This window comes from Temnothorax longispinosus, chromosome 9 (genome assembly GCF_030848805.1).
Source record: "Temnothorax longispinosus isolate EJ_2023e chromosome 9, Tlon_JGU_v1, whole genome shotgun sequence".
Lineage (NCBI taxonomy): Eukaryota > Metazoa > Arthropoda > Insecta > Hymenoptera > Formicidae > Temnothorax > Temnothorax longispinosus.
The window spans coordinates 19298954-19319598 of record NC_092366.1 but is presented as its reverse complement, the minus strand read 5'-3'; the positions used below and the strand labels follow the sequence as shown (position 1 = coordinate 19319598).

The following is a 20645-nucleotide window of genomic DNA, read 5'->3' as shown; positions in this document are numbered from 1 at the left end:
CGGAAATGCAATTTAAATAAAAGTCACGGAAACCTACATTTTGAAAAATTATTGGATTTGCTATAACAAATTAATTTGCTATAGCATTTATCTATTTATCTCGTTATCAGCGCGAAAGATACCGTCAAATAATGGAGAACTTTTTGTCGGCCATTATTTTCAACGATGCGAAATCCTGGAGAACAATTTGAGTTTTCCGCGAGCGTCTATAAAGTTCGTTATCGCGCTTGCAGAACTTCACTGTCGCCGAGGAAAGGGTGAAAACGTGGGAGGAAATGACGGAGAGAGAGAGGTACGAGATGCTTTGTCGCGGCGAAGTATCTATTCCGTCGGAAGTAGAGAAGAATCTCAAATGCCGTTACGTCGACCGTGGAATTCCCTTCCTGAAGATCGCGCCATTTAAGGAGGAGGAGGCGTATCTGGATCCGAGGATAGTTGTTTATCACAACGTGATCTACGACGAGGAAATCGAGACGATCAAGCGGATGGCTCAACCTAGGGTAAATAGTCGCGTTTATCGGAAATTATTGCCCGTTGAAACAAACGCGGCGCGGCTTTTCTGAGACGTCGCCCGCGCCGTGTATACGGTGCACAGTGTACGCCGCGCGTTTCCGCGCGCCGTGAAATTGCAGGAATTCCTGGAGTTAATGGCAATTACGTGTTGCAGTTTAAGCGCGCTACGGTGCAGAATTACAAGACTGGTGCCTTAGAGATAGCGAATTACAGAATCAGCAAGAGCGCGTGGCTCCAGGAACACGAGCATAAGCACGTAGCGGCAGTGAGTAAACGCGTCGAGCACATGACGAGTCTGTCCGTGGAGACGGCCGAGGAACTTCAGGTTGTCAATTACGGCATTGGCGGTCACTACGAGCCACATTTCGACTTTGCAAGGGTAAATTGACCATAAGGAGCAATCGGGGAGTTCTCTCCTGCGCGCAACTATTTGCCGCGTGACGTTAATTCATTTCATTTTACAGAAAGAAGAAACGAATGCGTTCAAAAGCCTCGGTACTGGCAACAGAATCGCAACGGTTCTATACTACGTAAGCTCTAATTTTGTACGGTTTGTTGCGCGCTGACAGCTCGGAATGATGATGTTACAATTGTCTCCGTTGTCTACAGATGAGTGATGTCGAGCAAGGAGGCGGTACCGTATTCACCGCCATCAACATATCGCTTTGGCCGAAGAAGGGTAGTGCGGCATTTTGGCATAATTTGAAGCCTAACGGCGAGGGAGATTTTAAAACCAGACACGCGGCTTGCCCGGTACTTACAGGATCAAAGTGGGGTATGTTAATTGTTGAAGCGTTCCTTGCTTCTAAAGTTTAATATTTTATTACGCAAATATTATATTACAATTTATTTTTTCAGTGGCAAACAAATGGTTGCACGAAAGAGGTCAAGAATTTCATAGACCTTGCACATTGGAGAATCAGGCGACGGATGAGGTGGACGTTAGGCACTGAAGAGAGCGTTCCTCGACTGTGACAGAAGAAATAGAAGGGACGCGATAAATAAGATAAAAGAAGTACTACGAAATACTTGAAAATTCCTGCTCTGAATAAAGAGACATTTTAATCTCGAAACGACGACTCCGTAAGGAAGCTCGCGGTACGAATTGTCGTTTAAGAACGAGTAAGGACATTTCGGCCCGCGTGCAAAAAGCGACAGTGCAATTTAGCGTAGATAAACAAGCTGCGAGAACGCTGCTCGCGTTTACGAGAAAGAACGTCACTGGCGCCCACAATTCGCATAATTTAACATTCGTGCCGCAGTTCTGTATGATGATCTTTCTTGTTGGTTTACTGTGGAACACGATCCCTCGCATTACGACAACGTAAGCGCGCGCGCGTGCGATTAATGTTTCCTTAATCTTCGAGATATCCGGCTGCAGGCGAAAACCGGTACGAAGCAACAGAGACTATCCGAGCGAGATTAATCGACTGCATTGTTTCCCGTACGCTTTTTCCTTTGAAACGAAAATCCCGTAAAGCAGAGATTGCCGCTGTGCGCGAATTGCGGCAATTGCGATGCAACAAAGTTACTGTTTACGGCACGGATCTGCATGCGTTCTATTTGTAGTCCGATTCAGCGTTGCCTGCAGTTCGTCGTTTTGCAGTTTACGTCTACGGCGAATGTAACGTAGAATAGTTATTTGGAATTAAATGCGTGAGACGAAATAAACGGACGTAAGTGCGTAAAGCGGAAAAATGAAAGAAAGATCTCAGCAACTCTCACTTGAACGAAATAAACGAAAGAGGGGAGGAGAGAAAAACAGAAATACCGCATACAACCGGATCGGTTTGTTGCATGCGGAGTTTTCGCCGTTTAAACGGACTATCCGCGGTGAGAACGAGGTATCGCTCCGCCGTTCGCTAACGCGTAACGTTAATTGTTTATACGAAAGATTACCGATACGCTAATAAGATATTACACTATGCATCATAGCCAAAGCAATAATAAATTGCGCACGTTCTGGCCAGTCTCCCCTTATCGTAGTTTATAGTATAGTGCGATGTAGAGAAGCGAAGAGCGCGATGTAATCATTAGCCCGTAGATTAATTGTAATTCGAGCGTGATCGTTAACGTGATTCACGAAGCCGTATCTCAACCCCGACGTTATTGAGCTATAACGAGGTACTTCCGCTGAGATGCTCCAAGACCGAGAATCTCCTGTAGCGACGGATCGCTTTCATCGGCTGTAAATAGCGGATGGCACGCCGATCCTGTATCATCCGATCCTTCCGATCAGGCTGTATACGAATCGTTTGTATAAAGGTGGACGACGCTGTCCGATGACGACACTGCACTTCTTGACGGCGATGTAGTATAAGTATATATGGTGCGAGGATAACCTTTCGCACGTCGTATTCAAGATCATCCTATTGTAGCGGTGCTCAAATTATAGTTGATTTTATTTTAAATAATAAAAGAAAGATTGGGATTATTATAACGAAATATATCATGATAAAGATAGGAAGAGGCATACTTGTATGTTTTTCACATACAGCGCAAAAATTAACGAAAGAACGAGTCTAATTAAGAAATGATTCTGGAAAATTACATAATTGTTGGATTTAAGTTTTCTTTTTAAAAATAATGGAATAATGTAGCTCAGATTACTTACTTTTTACTACTTATTTTAAAAATTAACATTTGTGCCACAACACTGTGATTTGTGCTGCGTTACTAAACATTACAACGTTTATATGTATGTGTTTTATTCGTGTAGAAAATTTGGGAACCGCTGCTCTACGGTATTATAGACGGTTCAAGTTTGTGGTTCCGAGTATCCCAAATCGATTGTTAATATTTAGCACCAGCTAGCACCAACGTGAATATACGAAATATTACTTCCAATCGAGATTCCAACGACGAACGTGCGCGAAAATTGTCTATATCAATCGATCCGGCACAACTACCGCGCGTATATGTCACTTAAAAATCATACCGTATTTCGATAAAATCTATCTATCGTTTAAGTTTGCTGAAAATTCCATGACGGTAGCCCTATATTATAACTCGTGTTAGGATCACATTTACTATACTCATCTCTAGAATCATATGGCGCTTCAGAATTTATGTTTACGTTAAAACAGCTTATATGGTATATGTCACTTTTCTTAATTTTCTAATTTTTAATTTTTTTAACGATATGCTCTCTTAGCAACGATCGATTTATTCGGATATATTTACCCTGATCTAATATTTACTGCTAATCAGCCTGATTATTTTATCAATGCTATATAATTATTTATATATACAATAATATAGAGATTACGACTTTATACATCGCAATCTTTGCACATATTGTGAATTATATTACTTTCTAGCTATTTTTGCGCTCTGTATAATTCCAAGTCCAATTTCTTCATGTTAGATACATTATTTGAATTATCGCTGTAAAAACTCGGTTTTAAGGACAAACGCATTTTTGTCGGAGTTGAACTTGAGTTAGGAAGTAAGTCTTGATCGAAAAAGTAGCCTTTGAACGAAATTATGTTTTGACGATCACTACACCGCGCGCAGTTACTTGCTATACTTTTAGAAAAAATCATAAATTTTCTACCAATAATTTTGTATATATCACCTCGCGCAATATTGTGTCACTTACGTCATTTAATATGAAATGATTATAAAGAATGAGCGGAGAATGAATTAAAATTAATGACGATGAGGAATGCAAGAACGAGACAGTTCCGATCGCCTCGTTAAGTATGAGCGACTGATATCTATCTAATTGTGATCATCATCCTTTTGTTGAAAAACGAAGAAAATAAATAAAATGAAATGCATCACAGAAACGCTGCTGAAATCCTAACGAAGCACGTGTCGTTATTTGTAATTCATCGTTCTCAAATCGTGTATCAATTGACGAGTACGTTAAAAATGGGGAGACTCTAGTGTCAGTTATAATAAACATTCGTAAATTTAAATTCCGAAAAATTCTATTGTAAAAAAGCACATTCCTCATTTTTCATTTCATTTTTTTATGTGTAAACTGTAAACATTACATTCATTATTTCTATAATATGTATATAAAATGTTTGACAAATAGTGACATGTGTTAATTATTGGAGAATAACTGATGGTTTTGCTAGAGGTTTCGCTAACAATAAGTGACAACAATAATTATTTATAATAAATTGTTTTTTTCGTTGATCAGCTTTATACGATCTTATTAATTTTAGTAAATTTGCAGATCAATAATATACAGTATTCGAATTGACGTGTGTATTGCGTATCTTATTTATATGGTAACGGGCAGAGAGAAACCACGCATTTCGACGCGTGACAGATTCACGGATGCTTGCGACAGTCGACGATCAAAACAATGACAGAGGTCGAGTAGCTGTTCTGTTAGCACCTGTGGTGGGATAACAGTTTCCTGCCGTTCTTTACGTGAGGAAGTATCGTTTCGCGGAGCGTGTATTCCAACGAGATTATTAACGTTATCAACAATTTCATATATATATATGTGGTAAGATTAACAAAATTCAATAACTGATTTTGTATAAAATAGGTTTCGACAAAAGCCCGTTTATCACAGATTAGGAACATAGGTCAGATTACAGCATATATATTTACAAGATAAGAGCATATTTACAGATTTTGCGATTCGAAAAGCACTCGAGATTTTATCTAACGACTACGTTTATTTGTTACAGGCTTCAGCCTCACGCAGATAGCAGAGCTAAGCTGGTAACGGCCTAGAAAAACTTGCATGGTGTTTGAGTACTATCGCATCACGAAGCAAGCGGTCGTGGATGTACGCGGAGTGCACACGGAATCCTCTATTTGATAAACTAGCAAAAACAGTATCCTTCCTATTCATCGCATGAAATGATAATTATATTCTACCAATTTTGTCATATTTTGCTTAACGCTCATATCTTACGGGTGCAAGATAAATCACCGGGTGAACGCACAACATTCCAAACACTATATTTGTCCTTTACACTGAAGGAGACTTTAATATAAGGAGACTGTGTATAGGCAGAAGTCATGGAATCGAAAGCAAGAAATCGAATTAATAACGACTATACCAAGTTTTTCTACGCGACGATGTGTCACGTTTGCAAACGGTTTGGCGACGGCGTTCTTTTAAAGAGGTGCGGTGACTGCAGGATGATCTCCTATTGTGGTAAAGAACATCAGAAGCAGCACTTGGAGCAGCACAAACCTTTGTGCAAAGCCATACATGCTTTGTCCCTTGTTTGGGACATGCCGCGAGACTACAGGATGGATTATCGCGGTGAAACTGCAGAGGAATGGGCCAAAAAGAAGATGTTCTTCGCGCAGCTAGTGTCGTCCAGGCTGGGACGTCGCCTGCATGTGGATGAGAAGGAGATGATCTATTTTCCAAAAGAGTGCCTAGTTTGCCACGAACGGGAGTCGTTGGAGAGTTGTCAGAAGTGTGCTGCCAGCTTTTGTCAAATTCACAAAAACAACCCTGACCACTGGGGCATCTGCGCTCCCCTGCAACTACGTCTTTTCATAGATTTAAATGAGATAGGAAAGGGAAACGGACTTCCGGATATTCCTGTCGTGCGGGAAGATACTTCCTGCACTAGTACATTTCAGAACATGAGAGACTTTATAGAGGCTCGTTGGAATATTCAGACTGACTCGCAGATGTTGTACGATGTCAGGGTGGGCGAACTCTCAAGAGATCTGACGTGTCCCTTGACGCTGTTTTATGCTGTGAAATTGTTAAACTATGATTTAAAAGGCACATTTTTAGTCATTCATATTGTAGGTGCAACGTGCATCGACAAAGCTTTGGTACGGAAGTGGAAATTTTTTCAGATGTTAATGAAGAGACTGATATCAATAAAGATTGTAATGATAGGGCCGGGCTTAAAACATAAATTCGATCCGTTACGCACTGATGACTTTCTTGGGGAAAACAAATATTTGTTTTTTGAGTACCACGATGTGTCATACGAGAAATATGTGCGCAGTTCGTCATTCAAAAAACCGAACTTGATTTTTGGATTTTCTGTGACTATTGATGAGAAAGATAAGGATTATGAGGATCTTGTCTTTAATAAGGATATATCGGCGCCATCCATACAAGCGTTAGCGAAACAGAATTGTCCGTTCGTCTTAACGTTTACTGTGCTACAATGTTTTCAGGAGCAGATAAACAAAATAAACACAATCCTGGGTAAGGAGGTAGATTATCTGTATAAGGGAAAAAACCCATTTGCCGATTGTACACCGCAAAGAGGCTTTGGGTGCGTAAACTACGTTAATCAGTATTTAGTTATTTACCGAAGTCTTTGTTCGTAAATGATATGCGTAATTTAAGTTACCGATACAAACTGAAGGCTGTGTTTCATGCCGAAAAAAACGTTGCGCGTGCGAAATGAAAGAATATGAGTTAAATGGAATTTTACGTTTAAAAAATGCAACGGAAGGGACACAGAGATAACTGTATGAACTATAACCGCGAATCGCAACGCGTTATCACGAAATAAACTGCAAAAGATTGAAATCCGACATTCCGGAATGTCTACTTATATTTATAATTCAAGAAGCCATTATTTACTTGTTGAATTGATTATCTTATATCTTATATAGTACAGCATATAAATGGATTATAAATATAACAGGAGTGGATGTGGTAACGTGAAATATTATTACAATAGTTTTTAGTTCTGTTTGTAATGAAGACAAACCTTTTCGATAATTTTTATAATAAAATTTATATCTTTGTAATAAATATGTATCAAGCATCTATGATGGTAATAATTATTTCTGTTTCGATATTTTCTGATATCACATGTGTGAAAGGCCGACAGCTTCTTGTGACAGTCTTTGATCGTAAATAATGGCAGAGATTGAGTGTGTGGTCCTGGCTTCCTATCCTTCTTTACGTATGAGTATCGTTTCGAGAAGCATGTATTTTTTAACGAGATTATTAATATTACATCACGGTGTCGAAACAAAAAATGTATCCTGACAACAAGGACCTGAATGCCTTATACAAAACGGAGGGCAAACAATTCTACGTAAACGATTTCGACAAGTTCCCTAATATAATATAATCTCAAAAACGCGATATCTTCCTTGTATAGTTATTATTTAATTTACATCGTTAAATGTCACTAAAATGAGAAACACGATGTTAAAAAATGTCATTAGTAATAAATTGTCCTTATATTATAATCACTGTAATTGATAATTAACGTGTCCTATATATCCCTCAGGTATTTTTTTATTAATTAAGTTAAATCCGCGATTAATTTGTCGATTAATATCATTTTATTAATACGAATAGAATTATTAATTTTCTGCCTAGAGAAAGATTTTTAGATAGATAAGAATTAAATATTTAAAGATAAATATTTAATTGGGCACATCGAATTATATAATTCGAAATGAACGGACCAAACGCGGTCGTTCGTTGTCGCTGCGATTGCGAGAATCGACTCACGCTGATGTGAGTTTCCCTAAAAGTGAGGTTACGTTGCCCTGTTACAGCAGTATAAACATAACAAGTACTCGACATTCATGATCGTGTTTCGTGTTCGTGTTTCCCGAGTTAGAATAGACGTTATATCGAGAAAGTCGGTTTCTGCGAGATGGCCGAGACTCCCTTGAGTTTGGGCGGGAAGACGTTTATTATTTATGGAGTCGACGTGAGTATATCCGTCAACAACAACAACACGTGCATTGCTTGCCGATTTTTGTGTTTTTATATGCACAGTATTTTATATGCATTAGTATTTTTTCGTACTTATATGAACCATTAGACATGTATAAAAAGGATATTTACAAAATTTAAATTAAAAAAGTTTTTTATTTTTGTTTTAAACTTTATAGTCCTGAATTTAAACTTGATGGTACATATATATGTGTATCTGGAGTCTCGAAAGGGTTAAATGATTACAAAATGATAAATGGTTTCTGGCAGAATATAAGCTTAATGTAGTTGTATTGTCAATCTGTTCTGCTCGAATCTACCAGCATATTGCTAACATTTTACTTATTGAGTATCTTATACATTGTAACAATTAATTTGTTAATTTCAGCTCGATCTAAGAAATGACGGTCGATCCAGAGGTATCAGCATCGTTCTATTGAGGTCGAAACCAGGTTGATGAAGCACTCGCATGGATCAGCAAGATTACGCATAGGCAACATCACGGATGTATTGGTCGGCGTGAAACTGGAGATCGACACGCCATAGCCATACGCCGTATACCAAAAGACCAAATGAGGGCAAATTAGACTTTTTCGTAGACTGGTACGTATGCATCTTAGGCTCGGATTCTCGATTAACGTTGAGTGACTTACTTTTGATTGTCTTTTCCAGCTCCGCTAACGCTACACTGGCATTCGAAGGCAAAGGCAGGGACGATTTGGCGACCGAGATAAGTAACGTCCTTTCCATGGCTTATCAGACGCCAGATGTCTTCGATTTGAAACAGCTGTGTATAATACCTTATAAGAAGTATTGGAAAATGTACGTGGATATCTTGGTAAGTACTATCGGACGATACGACTGGATACGACCGCGCTTAGAAGTCTGCTTCATTGCTCCTTCACCTTTCCAGATCCTTCAATGCGGCGGAAATCTATTCGACGCTGTGGGTGCTGCGGTGAAGGCGCCGTTGTACAATACTGAAATTCTGAGGGTGATCACAGCAATGTTCGACGGTGGCGAGTCGGATATTCAGGTGTCGGACGATCCTTACGACTGTATCAAACTGGATGTCACGAATTATCCGTTGGTAGTAACAGTATGCAAGGTATGCAATAATCTTTAATCATTATTGTAAAATAAATGAGTTGATATGGTAGCCGATTACGTTTTCTATAAAAAAAAGATACGATTTTTGTAACTTATTTTTTTATAACTTATTTTTGTAACTTTTTATTAATTACTTTGTACATTTTCGGCAATTAAGATTCAGTGTTAAATTAATAAAAATGTTAATTGCTACGCTAAAAAAATATCTTTTTTCTAACAGATTGGAGACAATTTCGTGATAGATCCAACGTTGGAAGAAGAATCTTACAGTGCGGCTAGTATCCTCATGTCCGTGATGCCAAACGGCAAGGTGACATCCGTGGTCAAGCTGGGATACGGTAGCTTGCTGCCTAGTACCTTGATTAAGATGTTGCAGGTGATATAACAGTCCCTGTATATACTGATTATTACACGCTGTGGTTGAAGGCCAACTATTCAGGATTTGCCTTTGAATTTGGATTTTCGATTTTACAGGTTGGAAAGGATATCGGTCTCAAGCTAAACGAAACACTTGTGAAAGGATTGGAGGAGGAAAATAAGCTCGGCCAAACGAAACCTATATTTGGCTTTCTTAGATAATAACGCGCGCGTGGACGTTGTTATGGACTTCAGAAGATACAAATATATATATTTTTATATTCTTAATTGTGGACTTGTTAAGTTGCGCAGTATTTCTCGTGTTATTTATATAACTGCTAATGTTACGGTGCAACTGTGTTATTTTTAGGGGGGGCAGTGTGGTCTAACGCTACTTTTTGATGTAAAACAAATTGTATAATTTTAAATTGTAATAAAGAAATTGTACATGCTATATGTTATATATTGTAAATTCCATAGCAATAAAATAGTAAATAATAGAAAAGTATACATCTAAAGAAAAGAGGACTGTCAATTAAAGTTGGCGGTGGTAGTGGGCGGCCTCTACAAATTGATCTGTTTTTACCGGACGAAATTTTAATCAAATCTTGAAATAAAAATTAATTTAATACAATATACATGTACATATGTATGTATATCTATATTTTAATGCACGATATTTTTTTCTAAGAATTAAACGATAAACGATTTTATACACTTGCAAAATGCTATATAACGAAAATAAGAAGCTCTGAATTCTAATGCGCGGTACTGAACGATTTTCGAAAAATATGTATACATTAATATGATGCTTTTATTAGTCAATAATTGCGTATTAATTAAACAAATAAATTAGCTAACAAGTTATTTGCATTATAATGTTATTTTGTATTGTAAGATACAATTTCGAGAAAAATGTGCGTTATGGATTATCTTACTTTGCTTACGTAAGTTTTATCGCGGGAATTATTTGGAATTAAAACGAATATAATTAATAAAAAGAACAATAATTCAACAAAATGTGTATTTTAATGTCGGTTTATAATTAGAGAAAAAGCTAGATTTGATTACGCGTGAGATGCACGAAACATAATAAAAATTGTTAAAAGTACGTATTCTATTAAAAAGTTAGGCGAAAATGGCGATTCTTAGCGTCGAAAACTCGCGTTTAAATCGGCAAAAGTATCAGGCTAGCATGTTAGGCAAGGAGGTTGACGGAGGTATTCTGAGCGAGGGTGTTGCCTCCCCACATTGCCTCCGCGAACTCACGCCGCTATTGGTCAGAGCGCGGGAGCCTCTGACCCCTCTAAGCATACCCGCCAGCGCTCTGATTGGCCGTGGGAGGGGCATCCGGGCCGCGCGCCATTGCCGCCATTCCGACGGCAGTGGGTAATAAGTGGGGGTAGGCGTGCCGCGCGCGCTGCCGGAATATCTCCTGCAACTTCCTTGCTCATCATGCTTCCCGCGTAACAGGAGCGATTTCTGAGGAATTACAAACGACTGCAAACTCGTTTTGCCGCTACGCGCTGTTAGAATACCTCCTACAACTTCCTTGCTCTTCATGCTTCCCGCGTAACAGGAGCGATTTCTGAGGAATTACAGACGACTCCAAACTCGCGATTCTCGCTTTTCTCACAACTCAAAAATTTTTTCATAATTTTTATGATCTTTCAAGCGTCTCGACGAATACATATAGTAATATATTTCTCGCTATTACTTAATAATAATTTAATATTAATATATTGTATTGTTTACTATAAAATTACTAATGTATTTAATAATAACCCTTGCTTATTAAAAGACACAAGTGCACAGCGATATGCACATATGTAGAATTCACGCGCACGTAAAATATAGCAACATATTTTGCAAGACTAGCAATACATATAACAAATTGGGATCAACTGTAATGTATGAACATGTTTTCTTCAAACAACAAAGTGTTCTTTAAATATTTTAACATACAATCTGTTTTATTAATTAATAAATACAAATTAAATATTACAAATACTATTTTATAAGCGAGACAACTTTCGCCCAATTAATCAATTTTGTCGGTATATGAACAATATGCATTTTTATTTATTTGAAATATGTTATACCCTGTTAGTGATTTCATCGAACTTACGATTAATAAAAATACAAAGAAAATATTAACATTATATACAATGTTAGTGCTAATAAATGACACACTTATCAACAATTTAAGAATAAAAAATTTCGAAACGTTACTGAATAAAGGTAACTGGCGAGAAGAACGGAGTTTCCTAAATCATCAGCGTACGGAATTAAACAATTGTTAAAAAGTGCCGTTATATTTACATTGATATATCCTCTTCAGACAAAGCATGTTCTCTTTCAAATAAAATTATAGACGATAAAAAATTTTAGAAAGCTGTTGCATAATGTTAGCGAACGAGAAAGAAATAACGCTGAATGATATCGGGCGGTAGTTGGAGAAAAAGAAAAACTCCGAAATGCGACGAACTCTTTAGCGTCTAATTTTGTTCGAGATAGCATGATTCGCATTAAAGGGTACGTAGCGATGTTAAAATAAACGTATTTCACGAAATTTCTTTAATGCGTTGTCGTGCACGCCGCGCGCCGGCATCGGCGTCCGGACTCGGCGATCTAGGTCAAGGCCATTTAGAAAGAAAATCAATAATGTACAGCTGCTCGTCGAAAGTAGGTCAAGACCATGGGTCGCTGGCTTGGCGCGAGAAAGTTTTCCTTATCGTTTATCGCAAGTATCTATGGGCTACCACCCAAGATATAGAGATGATTCGAAAAGGACTGTTTAGTTTATACTCTGCGCTATTGAAATATCTCGATTTTGTTACTAACTTTGTTACGTCCTTCCGTTTATTTAACATGATAAAGCGCGCGCGTGCCGTAAAAATCGAGCGCCAAATGATTTCTGACTTTCATAAACCGCCTTCTACTATCTACCGATGTCGCCACCAATATTCCAAGTATAAAACTTAGGATCCTGTCTCAAAATATATATAGGGGACTTTCCTTTATATATAATTTGCATTGGCGCGGTGGTCATCCGAAAATCTCCACGTTAGAAACAAAAACACGAATAGAAATAGCTTATATGCGATTTATATGCTTAGCTTTATATGCGATCAAAATTATGGATCTTTGATCGCGTATAAAGCTGGGTCTAATCAACCAAATCTTAAAAAATTATATATGAAATAGGGGTAGAAAAGACTGAGAAATATAATAAAATTAGAAATAGATAGATATCTTCAAATTTGCGGAAGTTAGAGCAAACACGGACATCAAATCTGCACATACACATATATACGTACGGACATGCGATTTTAATGCAATATTTTGACATTTTAGAACACTCTGAACATATTAACTTCCGCAAATTTGGAGATATCTATCTATTTCTAATTGTATTATATTTTTCAGTCTTTTCTACCCCTATTTCATATATAATTCTTTTAAATTCGGTTGATTAGACTTAGCTTTATATGCGATCAAAGTTATGGATCTTTGATCGCGTATAAAGCTGGGTCTAATATCAACCAAATTCTAGGGTAAATAGTCGGTAAGGAGCCACAGAAAAAATCGACTGCAAAGCTGATCATATAATTTGATATAAAAACCGAAATCGAAAACTTTATCTGATATACATTGCATGCCCTGACGAGACAGCTACCTTAAACGCTTTTATCTCGGCAACCGCAAACGATAGAAAGATGATTTAACTATCACTCGTTAGTTCGAAATCTGCCCTATTGGACGTAGTCATTATTAATACTGGCAATTTTACAGTTTCATTCACGTACTATGACAAGAAAGTGCGCAAGATCTTAACGAAACGTGCGCCAAGCGACTTTTTATTTTATTTTAACATTTCAGAGCTTCGAGAGCCGCCGGACGGTATTCGTGGCTACACATTTCTTGTTGGCATTTTGCAACAGCATTCTAAAACTCTTTATCGTCTAATATTGTTCGAGAGAGTATGCTTCACATTAAAGGACACATAACAATATTTAAATAAACTTATTTCTCGAGATTTATAGTCGGTGTCGCGTATTGTATATATTTCAGAGCGCCGATCTTCGGATACGCGACACCGACTTAATATCTCGAGAAATACGTTTATTTTAATATCGTTATGTGTCCTTTAATGCGAAGCATACTCTCTCGAACAATATTAAACGATAAAGAGTTTTAGAATGCTGTTGCATATATAATGCTAGCCAACGAGAAAAAGGAGCTATGAATGCCGTCGCTCGCACTCGGTGGGAAGGTAGACGGTCCGAAATGTTACAAACGACACAAAACAAATATCGAGAAATACATTCATCTTATAATTGTTATGTATCCTTTAATGTGAGACATGCTCTCTCGAACAAGATTAGACGAAAAAGAGTTATAGAATGCTGTTGCTGTTGCTGCATAATGCTAGCCAACGAGAAAAAGAAGCTACGAATGCCGTCGCTCGCGCTCGGTGGGAAGGTAGACGCCGCGGTCCGAAATGTTACAAACGACACAAAACAAATCTTGAGAAATACATTTATCTCATCATTTTCATGTATCCTTTAATGTTTAATGTGAGGCATGCTCTCTCGAACAAGATTAGACGATAAAGAGTTATTATAGAATGCTGTTGCATAATGCTAAGCAACGAGAGAAATAAGAAGCTTGTAGTTCGCTCAATGAGAAAGTCGGAGCGCCGAAAATGCGACAAATGACACTAAAAAAACTCGAGAAATGCGTTCGTTTTATCATTGTTATCTGTCCTTTAATGTGAAGTATGCTCTCTCGAACAAGATTAGACGATAAAAGGTTATAGAATGTTGTTGCATAATGCTAACCAACGAGGGAAAGGTAGCGGAGGGTGCCGTCGGGCGACGTTCGGGAAGATAAAAAACTCTGCAATATATGTATATGCGAACGACAAAGGAGGAATCTCGAGAAATACGTTAATTTTATCATTGTTATCTATCCTTTAATGTGAGGCATGCTCTCTCGAACAAGATTAAACGATAAAAGATTATAGAATGTTGTTGCATAATGCTAGGCAACGAGAGAAAGAAGCTTGTAGTTCGCTCAATGAGAAAGTCGGAGCGCCAAAAATGCGACAAATGACACTAAAAAAACTCGAGAAATGCGTTCGTTTTATCATTGTTATCTGTCCTTTAATGTGAAGTATGCTCTCTCGAACAAGATTAGACGATAAAAGGTTATAGAATGTTGTTGCATAATGCTAACCAACGAGGGAAAGGAGCTACGAATGCCGTTGTATAGTTCACTCGGCGAGAAAGTTAGAGCGTCGAGAATGTGACAAACGATATAAAGAAATCTCGAAAAATATATTCATCTTATCACTGCTATGTATCCTTTAATGCAAAGTATGCTCTCTCAAGCAAGATTAAACGATAAAGAGTTATAAAATGCCTTTGCGTAATGCTAGGCAACGAGAAAAAGGAGCTATACGAATGCCGTCGCCCGATGCTAAACGAGTCTCAGAAATTATACGTTGACACAACGCTAATTTGTTTCATGAGCTTGTTAATCTCTATTAAATAATTGGAAATTTTTTATCAAAGTAATGTAAGTTATATCTTGCTGTTCCTAGAAAAACACATGCATTACGGGTTTTTTCAATTTACTACGGTGCCATGATCACCGTGGGAAATGAGTTGAAGCGTTTTACGTGCCGCATAAGCGTCACGTAATTGTAATTTAAACAAATATAATTAATAAATATACTAATAATAAACGAAATTTCGTATTTTAGTGTTTATAGGTTAAATTTAAACAATTAAAAGAATTTGATCACGTATCGTAGAGATGCACAAAAGATCATAACAATGGTTGAAAGTACATATTTTATTTATTAAGAGGTTAAGTAGGCGAAAATGGCGATTCTTAGCGTCGAAAACTCGCGTTTAAATCGGCAAAAGTATCAGGCTAGCATGTTAGGCAAGGAGGTTGACGGAGGTATTCTGAGCGAGGGTGTTGCCTCCCCACATTGCCTCCGCGAACTCACGCCGCTATTGGTCAGAGCGCGGGAGCTTACTGCCTTTTCTGTGCATACCAGCCAGCGCTCTGATTGGCCGTCGTGGTCGGCTGGACTGGGGATCCGTACCGCGCGCCATTCCGACGGCGGTGGATAATAAGTGGGGGTAGGCGTGCCGCGCGCGCTGCCGGAATACCAACTTCCTTGCTCATCATGCTTCCCGCGTAACAGGAGCGATTTCTGAGGAATTTTACGGATAGACGGGGCGCGCGCCGGCGTTCGCGGACTCGGCAATCTAGGTCAAGGCCATTTAGAAAGAAAATCAATAATGTACAGCTGTTCGTCGAAAGTAGGTCAAGGCCATGTGTCGCTGGCTAGGCGCGAAAAAAAAAAGTCTTCCCTTTCGTTTATCGCAAATATCTGGGCAACCACCCAAGATATTGAGATGATTCAAAAAGGACTGTTTAATTTATACTCTGCGCTATTGGAATATCTCGATTTTGTTACCAACACGTACGCCCTTCTGTTTATTTAACATGATAAAGCGCGCGCTCGCGGGCCGTAAAAATCGGGCGCCAAATGTTTTCTGACTTTCATAAAACGCTTATATCTCGGCTACCGTAAATAATAGAAAGATGATTAAAGAAAGACTTTGTATTTTATACCTTGTTCTATTGGTATTAATTAATTATATTACTCGCACGTATGTACTTTAGTTTATTAAAGCAATAAAGCGCGCGCGTGCCGTAAAGATCGGGCGCCAAATGATTTCTGATTTTCATAAAACGCTTATATCTCGGCAACCGTAAATGATAGAAAGATGATCAAAGAAAGACTTTGTACTTTATACTTTGCCCTATTGGTATTACTCAATTATATTAATCGCAATTATATACTTTATTAAAGCAATAAAGCGCGAGCTGGCCAAAAGAATCGTGCGCCTCGCCATTCATTATTTTTATTAAACGCTTATATCTCGTCGGCAACCGCAAACGATAGAAAGACGATTCAACAAGCACTCGTTAGTTTGAAATCTGCCCTATTGGACGTAGTCATTATTAATACTGGCAATTTTACAGTTTCGATTACTAAGACGAGAAAGCGCGCCAGATCTTAACGAAACGTGCGCCAAGCGACTTTTTATTTTCATAAAACACTTGTCGTTATATATCTCGCGCCGCGGCAATCATAAGCGATAGAAAATTGATAGAAAAACACTACAAAATCGTTTTAGCCTTTTTTCTCGTTTTTAATGTTTTCTTTTAAGCTGATTTCATGAATTATGAATTATTGTTAAGTATTTTTGTTGCGCGCCGACTTTGGAACTGTGTATACCAAAATCCGAGTCGATTTTGGCTTAAATTATATGGAATAAATATGTTCTCGTCAAAATATAAGGTAAATTTATATTATTCATTCACTGTCGCGAAAATCACTGTATACGAACAATTTGCATTTTCATTTATTTGAAATATGTAATATCCTGTAATGATTATCGGACTTATTGTTAGTCAAAATTCAAAGAAAATATTAACATTACAAGGTTAGTGCTAATAAATGTTACGCTTATCAAGGATTTGAAAATAAAAAGTTTCGAAACGTTACTGAATATAGGTGGTAATTGGCGAGAATAACGTAGTTTCCTGAATCATCAGCGTACGTAATTAAACAATTGTTAAAAAGTGCCGTTATATTTACATTGATATATCCTTTTTAAACAAAGCATATGCTCTTTCAAATAAAATTATAGACGATAAAGAATTTTAGAAAGCTGTTGCATAATGCTAGCCAACGAGAAAGAGGTAATAGTGTCGAATGCCGTCGCTCGGCGTTCGGTGAGTCGAAGCTCCGAAATGAGAGAATGCGACAAACAATACTGTACGACTGTACGAATCTCGAGAAATACGTTTATTTCAACATTGTTATGTGTTCTTTAATGCGAGGCATGTTTCTCTCTCGAAGCAAATTACTCCATAAAAAGTTTTAGAATGTTGTCGCAAAACGGTAGCCAACGCGAAAGAGGAGACTTCAAATGCTACTAATAACAGCTAACAGCATACACTTGTGCTGAGATTAACAAAATTTAAAAATTTTTCTCTAAAGAATGCATTTTGACGACTTGCTATATACTGTCTATTCTAATAATTTTCTTATTTTCCAAGAATTTTCTCAAAAATCGATCAAGTATTAAAGGAGAACATATACTTGATGGCCAGGCCTAGACAGCACACGTAAAAGTCATCTTAAAGAGGTCTTCACGTAGTCTTAAACATGCGTGCTGGCTGATGGGAGAAATTGCACTATTAAAAGTTTCAAGATTTTTTTAATATTTCCAAGAGCCGTGCATGATTTCCTATAAGTTTGAAATTCTAAAAGTATGAATTTTTATAAAAAATAGAATATAATTAGGAACGAGATGACATATTTTAATTTAAAAATCGGCACTTTATTATTTTATTCTTTCATTTACATTATATGAGAATGAGTATTATTATATACATAATTCAGAATGCGATGGTACATTAAAAGTAATACCAATTACAAACAATACAGTAATGAGAATTTAAGTGTTAATTATTACGATCAATCTCATTGCAATGGTTACAGGTATAATAATAGCACTATAGCACTGTACAAATTACAAGCGCAACGTCAACATAATATAATTTCGTGATGCAATATAATTTGACAATACTGAAAACCTAAAGCATATGCTCAATCGACGCGTTTTTGCACGAAACCAGAATATTATCCGTCGATGATATTCTATTAGATTTTTTTATTTTTTTTTATTATTCCTTTTTTTTCTCCGTCTAATTCTACACCTATTTTATTCTAGGTGCAGAAAGTACAATAAGTGCATGTAAAAGGAACAGAGTGAACAGACCTTGAATCATCTGATTTCGAGATTCGAGAGTCGAGACATGGACGACTGAGCAGTGGGCTCCTTTCAAGTTGTCGGATCGTATAATTGGAATTGATTGGAACAAGCGTGATCGAATCACCACATAGATGTAAGGCTAACAATAAGTGTATCTAGCAATATCTCTGCGTAACGTTGCACGTAAAAATTATTAGGTACGAGCGGATACGAGGTATTCGCAGGTTAGATTAGGTTAGGTCCAACGCCGGTCCCAGATTAGTGTATTCTTTTCCGTGTTGTTTTCCGTAGAAATAAAAGACCGTTTCAAATCCGCATGACATCCGCCACGATGATTGACCGTGTTAGTCGCTTCGTTCTCCAAATGCGCAAGCGAAGTAAAAGGATCAGTGGCCACCAGCGGTACGCGATTAGACACAGTTCCACTCAACGGCCCCCACGTGATGGCAATATCCTAGAGCACTTAAGCGACAGGAGTGTACTGCGCGTAAGTGGCAACGAGGCCTCCACCTTCCTCCAAGGATTGATCACGAACGATATGAAGTATCTTGACGAAGGGGCGCCTAACATCTACACGTTGTTCCTGAATATCCGAGGCAGAGTGATGTGCGACGCTATTGTGTACAAGAGCGAGGAGAGCAACTTGTATTACGTGGAATGCGATTCACTGATTATCGATTCCCTGCAGAGACACTTGAAGATGTATCGCGTGAGACGAAAGATAGATATAGAACATGTAGGGGATAAAATCAACGTTTGGTCGATGTTTGGTTCCACGAAACATTTGGATAATGGAGTTGCAGCGACCGAGACAGGAAAACATAAGCTGGAAGGAATGATATTTCCATGTGGCAAGCTAAACAGTAAAGCCAGCAAGTTTGTCGATAATGTTATGATATACGAAGATCCTAGGTTGCCCGATTTAGGCTTGAGAATTCTCGCCGAGTCGCAGATTAGCAGACACGAGATAATCAAACATCTAGACGCCGACATACCTCCGTCGGAAAGTCTCGCGGATTATAAGGCGTTTCGATATAAATTAGGAGTAGGGGAGGGCGCACACGATCTTCCGCCCGGGAAAGCATTGCCCCTGGAGATCAATTGCGATTACCTACATGGCGTTAGTTTTCGCAAGGGCTGCTACATCGGTCAGGAATTAACCGCGCGCACATATCACACGGGTGTGGTCAGGAAACGCCTGATGCCTCTATTGTTTGATAATGTTATAGATAATGTTATAGATAAGTCGCTTGCGTACGACGAGAAAATTCTCAACGAATCTGGCAATGCGGTAGGAAAGTTCCGAGGATGCGTCGCTAAGTACGGATTAGGTTTGATGCGTATCAATGAGTCCCTTAGTGCTCGACAGCTTAATGTATCCGGTATAAACGTAAGGGTGGTCAAACCTGCGTGGTGGCCCCAAGAATCACAAACAGAAACCGGTTCTCTCAAAGATACAAAATAACATCGTGATGTTTCCTTTGTGGAGCATATATAACGAACTTTTATGTAGAGTACACACATATATGCGTGATACGTAATATTGTACTATATTTTCACATATAAAATAAATTTTTCTGTGTTCAAAATCGACAATGTATTCAGTGGCGTCTGCCCCTTGTTGCTTTATAGGAAGAAGGAGGAGGATCTCGTTAGTACACCAGCAGGCAAATCTGGTATCAACGAGCGGACGCAACAAGATACCTCCACGAGTCAACAGACGGCGACAAACGTGGGCGGCACTTTCACGTGTTCTTTTTGTCCTTTAAAGGAACACTACGATTACAAAGGCGTAAGGCCGCCTTTCGCTCGACAATTGGTTTATTCAGAAGAGTGTTACGTTATGAAAGATCCGTTCAGCTTGCCAAACAGGGGCCAAATCTTAGTCTTGGGTGCCAATTGCAGTGTGTGCGAACACGCTGTATGCTTAGGATGCAGCATATTTTATACAAGGCGATTCTGTCCAAAGTGCGCTTCCAGTAATATGCAGTATTTACCGCCCCAACTACACAGCAGAATTAGGAATTTAACGAAGCAAGCTGATTCTTAAAAACAATGCAAATTTCTTATCAAATATTTATTAGAATAGTATTTAAAAAACGATGAGTTACGTTACAATAAAAAAAAAAAAAAAAAAAAAAAAAATTATATAC

At 38.1% G+C, this 20645-nt stretch overlaps 3 protein-coding genes and 1 pseudogene across 5 annotated transcripts in view; all 4 read left to right on the top strand.

Moving 5' to 3' along the window:
- Nucleotides 1–4321, top strand: part of Ph4alphaefb (prolyl 4-hydroxylase subunit alpha-1) — an 84847-nt gene extending 80526 nt beyond the window's left edge. The window contains exons 6-10 of the mRNA XM_071787697.1: nucleotides 234–500; nucleotides 668–892; nucleotides 978–1043; nucleotides 1123–1288; nucleotides 1372–4321. Coding sequence (XP_071643798.1) covers nucleotides 234–500; nucleotides 668–892; nucleotides 978–1043; nucleotides 1123–1288; nucleotides 1372–1466 — 819 coding nt within the window. The 3' untranslated portion in view covers nucleotides 1467–4321. The remainder of the gene's footprint in view (nucleotides 1–233; nucleotides 501–667; nucleotides 893–977; nucleotides 1044–1122; nucleotides 1289–1371) is intronic.
- Nucleotides 4322–4474: 153 nt separating this feature from the next.
- Nucleotides 4475–7658, top strand: LOC139818793 (uncharacterized). Of its 3 annotated transcripts, none has more exons than XM_071787700.1 (3): nucleotides 4475–4981; nucleotides 5169–5318; nucleotides 5483–7658. In XM_071787700.1, the coding sequence occupies exon 3, from the start codon at nucleotides 5506–5508 to the stop codon at nucleotides 6793–6795; it is 1290 nt and encodes a 429-aa protein (XP_071643801.1). In that variant the 5' UTR covers nucleotides 4475–4981; nucleotides 5169–5318; nucleotides 5483–5505; the 3' UTR covers nucleotides 6796–7658. The 3 variants fall into 3 exon arrangements, with proteins under 3 accessions (XP_071643801.1, XP_071643800.1, XP_071643799.1); XM_071787699.1 differs by having other exon boundaries at nucleotides 5408–7658; XM_071787698.1 differs by having other exon boundaries at nucleotides 5169–7658.
- A 285-nt stretch (nucleotides 7659–7943) lies between these two features.
- LOC139818794 (exosome complex exonuclease RRP42-like) lies at nucleotides 7944–10073 on the top strand (annotated as a pseudogene).
- Nucleotides 10074–18489: 8416 nt separating this feature from the next.
- Nucleotides 18490–20621, top strand: LOC139819836 (putative transferase CAF17 homolog, mitochondrial). The gene is made up of 3 exons (XM_071789591.1): nucleotides 18490–18625; nucleotides 18784–19812; nucleotides 20125–20621. The coding sequence occupies exons 2-3, from the start codon at nucleotides 18809–18811 to the stop codon at nucleotides 20540–20542; spliced, it is 1422 nt and encodes a 473-aa protein (XP_071645692.1). The 5' UTR covers nucleotides 18490–18625; nucleotides 18784–18808; the 3' UTR covers nucleotides 20543–20621.
- The last annotated feature ends 24 nt before the right edge of the window (nucleotides 20622–20645 follow it).